General features: G+C 37.7%; 1 protein-coding gene across 4 annotated transcripts in view; it reads left to right on the forward strand.

Annotated features, from left to right (window-relative positions):
* Positions 1-4,746, forward strand: part of cep170bb (centrosomal protein 170Bb) — a 31,335-nt gene extending 26,589 nt beyond the window's left edge. For 3 of the 4 annotated variants that reach the window (XM_027005276.3, XM_027005285.3, XM_081718154.1), the window contains one exon: positions 23-4,746. In XM_027005276.3, the coding sequence (XP_026861077.3) occupies positions 23-165 (143 nt within the window). In that variant the 3' untranslated portion in view covers positions 166-4,746. The remainder of the gene's footprint in view (positions 1-22) is intronic. The other variant, XM_027005294.3, reaches the window with a different exon arrangement.
* Positions 4,747-9,996: the final 5,250 nt, after the last annotated feature.

Raw genomic sequence — 9,996 nt, forward strand, 5'->3', positions numbered from 1 at the left:
TATTTATTATGAAATTCTCCAGTGATCAACACAATTGTTGAGCCTGTAGGAGCCTCCAAGTTAACCTCTGTGCCTCCAGTGGGAAAGACCAAGCCCAGCTCCACAGCTCGGAATGCCAATACCAGTGCCAAAAGAGGGAGTGAGCGGGATAGACATGTAGTGTGAATGGTCCACTTCTGTGGGACTGAGCGGGAGAGACATGTAGTGTGAGTGGTCCACTTCTTCATTCCTCAAGAGTACTGTTCATACCGTATACATACAATGATTGTAATTTTCTTCATACATTGTTATACTTGGAAAAATACATGCTATGCTTTCTAAATACTAGTAGTACAATGCACAAGCTAAAGTAGGATAAGGCAAAAAAAAAAATATTAAATTAAAAATATATTGCTTGCTTCAAACAGTGGAAAGAATAAATCAATGTGGCTCATTTTCTTGTAAAGGAGTAGATGCAGAAAATTCCAGTTATGTGGTGCTATCCCAGTACCATGTCTTGTACGTTCTGACTCCTTGAAGGCCTGTGGGGGACTCAAATGTAAATCATTTGCCTTCCGCACTGCTGAAAGGTCAAAACAGAATTGCCTTGTACAGCTGGATTGTTCACAGGGGCATATGAACAGGCTTGGCAAGAACTTGATGGAAAGTAATTTATCCCTGACATCATTTCAGACCGCTGTAATTGTCAATAATTGTGATTGTGGCCTGATGTTTTTGACCATTGTGATAAGGGAATGATATTATGATTTAGGATCTTACGTCAGTGCTTATGAGAATGTGTGTCATGATACTCAGCTCCATTAAATTCATAATCATTTTAAAATAGCAACTTACTGTGTGTTATGAAGCTATAAACTGTGTATTATGAATTAAGACTATAAAAGCCTGTGAGTGGATGGATGAGTAATCACTAATGAATATAAAATTATGTATGTCCTAAGGGGAAAGTTCTTAATTTTGCGTAAGCGGGTGAGTTGTGTTACGTAACCTTAAGATAGAATGTGATGTATGACGTTGAAGTGTGATTTCGTTTGAAGGGAAACATGGGTCATTGCTGTGGAATGCTGTGTGACTGTATGAGCTACAGAATGACAGCTCTATGCTTCATCTGAGTGGATTATCTGCTTTACTATCTTAAACAAAGGACACTTCCCCTTCATAAGCTCACATTCTCTTGATTGAAATTTTAGGTCACTTGTTTGTAATTTAATTGTAACATGATTGTATTGTGAATTTTTATGAACTGTTACTGTATTTAATTCAAGGTGGCAAGACATGTAGTATGTGTGGAACTATGGCAAAATCCATAATCTGATAGACAAGCTTTCAGAGATCTATTACTTAAGAAGACAACATACACGCTGTAGTACAGTAATATAGTCATCAACAAATTCACTAATGTCAACATTATTAACAGGAATTTGTTTGTGGAATGAACCTTTTCAAAACGATTGAGCCTATGTAATTACTGTAAAATGGTGTTTTCCGTTTAGTCTACTCAGTTTTGATGTGTGAAAAACAATGAGCACAAATCCAGCTTTAGTTACAAGGTTATTTATGATTTGATCAACTTTACAACTCTACTGTTGTATGAGAATCTCAAAATGTCCTGGGCTGTCTTACTTTCTATCCTAGGTATTCTGAGTATGAAACTCTATCCAGAAATGTGGAAACACAATTCACTCACATTTACGTAGCCTTGTATAATCACCACCCACTTTATTAGAAGCATTTAATAAAGCAGGAACACTACGGACCAAATATTTTGTGTAATAGACTATTCTCAATATAGCTTATAACACTGACATGGTAAGGATTTTGGATGTGGATTTATAGCTAGTATAAAGTTATTGGGCATAGCAGTGTTATTGAAGTTTGAATATGTATCAGGGTCACAGCTGGGATGTGAGTGGTCTTCCATTCAAAAATCTGTCATATACTGGCAATAGATGAAGACATGGTGCATGGTAAACATAAATTGTGCATGACAAAAAAGAGGCTAGAATCTTTAACCTTATCCATAACACTAACCTACAAAGTGTTTCTAATAAAGGTTTATGTTTATAAATTTATGAACATGTAATGTTCATAAAATAGGTGGTGAGTTTATAAATACATGCGTATTTATGTGTAGGGCCCTACTAAATTCATGGACTATGTTTCTCAAAAATGATTTCACAAATTTTCAGATTTCACAAATTTTAGAAGATTAATTCTACATTGAAGAGCATTTATTAAATAACACTTGACTTTATTGCTAGGATAATAGCTTGGCCTTGATAGGCTAGTCTATTATGATGAGCTAATTGTCTATATTAATTGCTTATTGAACATCAGTACACAGTGTTATGCTTTGTTCTTTGTCACTGTGATGAAACTACTTGCGTTTTGACAAAGCTGTCTCCGTGTCAGAAATTGCAGATGGACAACACTAACATTAGTTTAGCAAGATGCAGATCAAGAATGTAACATTAGCTAGCTACTTTATACTAAGAATGTAATTACCAGCTAGCTACTTTTAGGAAATCCACTGTGCAAAGTTCTTGTGTGACTCATTTCCACAGCAAAAGAAAAACGTGATGTGCTCTGGCATTTTACTCTGCACTGTCCAATGAAGGTCTGTATCCGATTTCTTTCCCAATTTAGCTTTATTTTAGAGAAAATTGGACTGAATTCATAATATGTGATGCAATTTTCATGGCCAAGAATTTAGTAGGGACACATTTATGTACGTCTTATTTTTGCATTCTTTGAAAAATTGTAATTTAGTAGCCCCAATATCAGTTTATAAAAGTAGAAAATGTTGATAAGGCCAAAAACTCCATTAAGCTTTGGTGTGTATTGAAGACACCGGTAAAAGGTATACGTCTATACCAGGCAGGTAGGCATAATCATTTCTCACTAACAACTGCCATTAGAGGAAAACACAGAGCATATAACATGGAACTAGGTACCTTGCTGGACACTGAATTGAAGGCCTTCTCCTTGGATGAATTTGAGTAAGAATGTGCAATGTGCCCCAAGCATTAAGTGCATTAAAAAAGAAAATCAAGACAGGTTGGCTTATATTAGCAAATGTCTTAAGTATAGAAATTAGCTCATACTTCTCAGTCAGACACAAACTGTCCGAAATTAGCTAATGTTCCAGGGCTCCTATCGGCTGTTGGTCCCTACTCAGGAAAATGTTCGTGGCCTTGGCACACAAAACTGACTGGGTGCTGTTTGCACCAAGCAGAGACTGAGACCAGTATTGGTGGCCAGGAATGGATAGCTCTGTTAAGGAAAAAAAATTCATGTCATATGTTGCATGTCAGATGAATGAGAAAAGCACAGAGGTTCAAGTATCACCACTCTGGCCTGTTACTTTACCTGATGGCCCATGGCAAAATGTGGGGATTGATATTGTAGGGCCATTTGACTCAGCCAGATATGAATGTCACTTTGCAATAACCTTAATAGTACACAGGTGAGCTTCATTATCTGCAAGCAATGAAGCAGTAGAACAGTGGAATTGTTGAGGAGACAATGCTCTCTGCTAATCTGGAGAAAAAACCTTGAAGTTTGTGCAGGATTTCCTACTTGTTTTTGAAGCCACCTCACATGCTACAACAGGCACGTCACCCTATATGCTGATGTTCAACTGCAAAATTTGTTTCCTTCGAATTTCTTTTAACCCTTTGATGCTGGTTAATATTACATGGAGTACCTGCTAATGTTAGAAGGGGAAATTATTTTCAATGTACTCTTGTGTGTCTTCCCCATAAAATGTTATATAGTGGAGTACATTTTCAGTGCTGTGACGAGAATAAGAAAACAACAAATGGGATATTTTATTCTATTCTCATACCCATTTCTCTTAAAACTAGAGGAAAATATTGCATATTGTCTGATCTGCTTTATGCCCACTTGGTGGTGCTATAACAAAAGACTGTATGCGGTAGAAAGAGTAAAGAAGGAAAGCAGTGAAAAGACACGCGCTATTGTGAGTCTGGTTTATTCTTTTACTCAGTTAGAATACCACGTTGCTTTATTTTCAGCACTAATGTATCAGCGTTTTTATCCTTACTGAAGTAATTTTCAGGGAGAGACTACCAAATTAAAGCAGTTCATGGTGAAGCTTTAAATAGCGAGTGTCTAAATAGCAGTAATGGTACAGAATCTGGAGTAAAGGCAATTGTATAAAACAAGTTAAATATGAAATAGATATTCGTAAAAACCACTATTGTGCTTTGCCGAATACTGTATTCTTGATTTGGCTCCACCTTGTATACAAGTGTACACAAAATAAATATACAACTTCTAAATTATTTATTGCTTTTATGAATATAAACTTTTGCAAACTGACTAATCACTGTGCATTCATGTCCACACAATAGTAGTATAGCAACACTTACCTTTCACCATCTGAACATTCATCATCTATAATCATCATGTTGGCTCCTCATTTAAACTTTGCCGACAAAAAAACAAGAAAAGATTTAGGCAATGGTAAATGCATCTGTTACAGTGGAATGGTCACTTAAAAAAAAAAGTTATCCTCAGTAAAATTTAATGTTTTCACAAAAATACAATAGTTTGAGGAAATGACTTGCCTCAGGGCAAATAAAAAATATCAGTATCATGCAAGTGATACCACAACCATTAATACTTATTAATATTTGTACCTTGTTTTCATTAATTTGTCCTGTGTGAGTGCCGTTTGTTATCTTTTGTGTCTCATGCTTAATAAATGTCTGTCTTCGTCGAGAGACATCTGTGCTTCCTGCTTCTTGCTCTGTGGCACTTGGGCCATCAGGAACATGTGTAAATAAGATGTTTACATCTATAGCTAAATGCCTCAGGTTTTCATATTATAGCAAAAGCCTTTTTGGAAAAACCTTTATTCTATCCTGGAAAGATAAGTATTAATATGAGTATAATTTATTTGACACCACCGAGATATTAGCATGTACCTTGTCATCATCTGAAGACTCGTTATTGTTGATGGTGGCCTATAACCTGGACAGTCTAGTAAAAAGTCAACAATATGGATTTAGGTATTAGCCAACTATAATTGTCTGATCAGAGTCTGATCTTATATTGTCCAAAAGCACTATTCTTGACATTTCACAGTAATGTTACTTCTACCTTGTCTTCATCTGAGGACCCATCAGTGATGATGTTTGCATAATCTTGGCCTGTCCCATGAAAAACCTAGATAGAAAACAAAAGTGGTACACTCATGAGTATCCCTTTTATCTGCCATAGACTACCAGTGATGTTATGTAGCTAATGCCTCTGACCAAGTAACCACTTGGTACATGTTGATAACTGCAGCAACACAGAGTAATTATTATTGTGAATACCACAAAGAATCCAGAGTCTTATGCTACTTACTGCTATAACATCAACTATTTCAGGGCTGTGTGTCAGAGAATATACCTACTCCTTACCATCGTTTTGGATGAAAGTGAATTATGACAGTGAAATCCATGATACTAGTGCTGATCCCCTGAAACTAGTGCTAGGCAATATAGTCAAAAATGTCATCACAATATAATTTTTCTTATCAGTCTAACATCAATAATTAGCATGATAAATGTCAAAGCATTATATCTTTTAAATGTATAGGCTTATTTTTTGTTCCTGATTGAAAGTTGAAGAAGCCTTATTCTTTATGGTCTTTATGAAGAAGCCTTATTCTTTATGGTTTTTATGAAGAAGCCTTATTCTTTATGGTCAGAACATGACAAACACTTGCCAAACATTAGAACACAAATATGACTTGGGATAGTGCGAGAAAGCTAGCCTCCCAGTGTGACGTGGATAGCACAGAAGAAGCGAGAGGCAAGGTTTCAGTGAGGTGGTATTTATTGTCCAAAGGAAAAGTAAATGCAAGGAGAAGTCAGCGTTTTGGTGGCGCTCAATAGTTGCTCTTTAGTACGCTAATGCGCAGCACTGATTTCAGGTACCTGTGGGATTAAATAAAAGGGGAAAACAAGGAAAAGGTATGTTGAGTTAATAATCAGGTGATTGTGAGCAGGGCAGGTGTGTAGTGCGGTCCTGAGCAGGAGTGGGCGTGTCTCTCCTGCTGGACGACCGGCCTACCGTGACACCCAGGTTAGCTATTTTTACCAGATGATTAACATGAAGCAGCACTCTTGCACAGATCACGACCATGATTTTTCCATGATATTAATAGTTTATGCAAAAAAAAGATTATTTTAGGTGTCTGGTGACAGGTGCTAGGCTATCTGGTTAGAGGTGTTAAACTGTTTAGTTTGTCAGCAATATCAGCCCAGTACAAACAGCAAACATTGACATACTGGCTGAGTACATTAATTAAGGATCATCTTATTCCTATTATTCCTACCACATCTATGTCAGAGCACATCAAAGCACAATATTCAAACACAAACATGCAGACACTTAGATTTCTGTATTCTGTCTTAGAAGTTTGAGGGGTGGAAAAACTGCAATATATATAATGTTCACTGTGTAGACAGACCACATTAACTGCTGTGTGATACTCCTGCACCAGACATACATTGTCCTCCTTTTAGGCGTGTTTAAAACAAAATCAGTGTTTTTTGTTTTTTTTTTGTTTTTTTGTTTTTCTTGGTTGATCACTGTAGTTCACGATACAATAACATCAATTCAGCTACTCTGTGCATGAGGCAGAACACTGCTTTATGTTAGCCAGCTACTAAAAAAAGCTAGCCTGGAAAATGCTTACATGCCGCACATTTTATATAATAAGAGTGGTATTAGACTGGATGAGTGATTATAAAGTAACAGACACAGTGAGGTATATGAAACAGTGAGGCCTCTTTCCATTGGTTACCTGTAAGATGCAGTATTGGTTTTAAAATTTTAGTGCTCACTTATCAAGGCCCCTGCATACATTACTGAGTTCTTATGTCCTCTTCTTAATGTGAGAACTCTTCTTCAAATAAGGGATAATTAGCTATCCCTTGAACTAAATTAAAATCAAAGAGGGACCTGGCCTTTGCAGTTTATGCCCTAAAATTGTACAATAATCTCCCTTCTGGCATCAGAGACTCAGACTCCCTTCTGATATCAGACACTCAGTTTTGAGTTTGGTTTTTAAAAACATATTTTATTGTTTGGCATTTAATAGCTCTTAATCTAGGTGCGTTTTATGTCACTTTCTATTTAGTATTTTCTATGTGAAGCAAAAATGTATAATTTTATCAATTATTGGGAGGGGGCAACACCCTAAGTATAGGGGAAAACTATCAACTATGTGATCAACCTGTGAATTACCAAAGGTCAGTTCTAAATTAGTTCATTTTTGTGCAGTGACTGAATACCATTGCTTCAAATATATTTGACACGACCAACTTGATGAATAAATGAATATTGATCAATGCATAAAATTATTGACGCCGTAAGACAGGTGTTTTAGGATACTATAGTGGACTTGGCTCAGGTTTACAGAATCCATAACAAATGACAATGGAGGGAGAAACTGAAAATGAAAAAGCAAAGGAAATAAATCAAATAATAGTAAACAAAAACATCAAAAGGAAATAACTGAAATAAGAGGGATAGAACATTACATGCGTAATCCGGAGAACTGTTTAGTTATTGTGTTAACGTAGCTAAGGCTACAGGGGATAGCTAATAGAGAACTGTCGGAGGGGGAAGCGATTCCTATTCCTATTACTACCTAGACAACAGGGGAGGGGATATTAATCTTGGACTGAATTATTTATAGGATGGCTGCTGACTAAAGGCACCCCGAGATAGTACATCAATGGAAAATACAGTTCTTATTTCTGGGTTCAGGGAACCTCCGTGGTTAGTTCGCTTGCAATGAGGGTCGGTAAAAGTTCGGGGGCGACCAAGTTGTTCCGAACTGGCGAGACTTGAGCTTCACCAAGAGTTTGGCGCAGCTTCGCAGGGGTCAAAGCGAGAGCGTATCCTTTACGTAGCTATGGACATACTTAGGATTGGCTAAAACTAGCATTAATTACTGTTGGTCAAACAGGATTCATTCTAATTCTACCAGTGACAAAAGAAAAAAAAAAAAAAAAGACCACGTTGACGGGGATGTGCAAGGCAAATTAAACGAGTTAAAACAGATTAACTCACTAGATACAAGACAGACAAAATTGTAACGTCGGAGGCTAGGCAAGACGCAGGAATTAGCCGAATGCGATAAAGTGAGGTTTATGAACACGACACATCAGACAATGTAGCGCACAGGCTAGCGCAAGGGTAAACACCGACAACACCCACTAACCTACTAAATAAGAGACTTATATAACGACACAAAACGAGGCGTAGGTGTGATACACGGGAAGGGTGTGGCCATACGAACACACACACACACACACACACACACGGAGACGTCCGGGAAGAGGGGCCGTACCATGACAAAAATAAGACGCTCTTCTAAGTACTTACTTATTCTCGCAAGAGCTTCCAACATCACCTTTGCTGGATCAAACTTTCTAAAACTACTAAGTTTTCAAGATCAAGATAAGTCAGATTTATTTGTTTTCCATTTGCATAAACGTACAGGATAGTCATGCATTGACATGATTGTGGTGAGGCTCCTCTGCAGCAGTATTGACATTTATACATTTAACTAATGATGAGATTACAACAACATATTAAATATACACAAAATATACAGAATATACCATAGTACAGTAACAAAATAAACAATGTGACTTCAGGAGGGTCCTAAGATGGAGCCTTCTGCCTTTGCATCTATTAGCCAAGGGTAATCTGTAAATAAACTATACACTGCATATTAATAGTGACTGTGGAAATGTTAAAGTAGTGGTGTGCTGTAGTATATTAATAGTAATGGTGATAAAGTGCCACAGTGAATTGATACTGGGAAGGATGAACTGTTTCACATCCTGTTTATGGTTTATACCCCAGAAGGTAGAAACTCTTCATCAGCTGGTTTGTTCTGGCCTGTATGTTGTGGAACCTCCTGCCAGATGGCAGCATGGTGAGCAGGCCGTGTGCTGGATGGCTGTCTAGCTGGATCTTTTTAATTTTTCTCAAGCAGCAGGACTGATAGATATCCTGTAAGGCTGGAAGTTTGTTGCCTATAATGGATTCTGCAGTCCTCACTACTGTCTGGAGGACCTTGCGCCTTGCGTACCAGACAGTAATGCAGCCTGTGAGGATGCTCTATATTGTGCATCTGTAGAAGTGGGTGAGGATTTCAGGGGGCAGACCAAATTCCTGAGCCTTCATAAGAAGAAGAGGTGCTGATGGGCTGATCTCACTGCAGTGTTGGAGTGGAGGGACAAAGTGAGGTCATCTGTGAGGTGTACACTACTGACTCTTTCCACTTTGGCTCCATTAATGTATTTGGGAGAGTGACCATCTTTCTGCAGCTTCCTGCAGTCCATGATCATCTCATTTGTTTTGCTGAGATAGAGGTTGTTTTCGTAGCACCACTTTGATAGGGCACTGACCTCGTCTCTGTAGGCTGACTTGTCTCCCTCTGTGATGAGGCCTAGGATGGTCCTGTCGTCAGCAAACTTGAAGATGATGTTAGATGTCTGTTTGGCTACAAAGTCATGTATAAACAGGGAGTACAGGGGGGGCTGAGCACACGACCCTGTGGAGCCCTTGTGCTCAGTGTCAGTGTTGAAGAGAAGCTGTTTCCTACTTTTACCACCTGTGGTCTCCTTGTCAGGAAGACAGTTGCAGAGATGGGTGTTCAGACCCAGGTCTGTCAGTTTTTGGGATGAGTTTAGTGGAGATGATTGTGTTGAATGCTGAGGTAGAGAAAGGCAGAGAGCATGATTATTATAAAAGTATTGTACTATCCTACTATTAATAATTAAAATAATAATCCTCTGTCTATTATACTTGAGATAAGGAGGTAATCACTAAGTAATACACCTATGAAGGTTAATATGCAAACACTAGAAAAATAGGGTTAAGGCATAGATATAATTTCATGAATGATTGAATTAACTAGACAAGAAAAGTTAACATAAATTTAGAGGGAGTGGGTTT

This window comes from Electrophorus electricus, chromosome 7 (assembly GCF_041902795.1).
Source record: "Electrophorus electricus isolate QZ-2024a chromosome 7, ASM4190279v1, whole genome shotgun sequence".
Lineage (NCBI taxonomy): Eukaryota > Metazoa > Chordata > Actinopteri > Gymnotiformes > Gymnotidae > Electrophorus > Electrophorus electricus.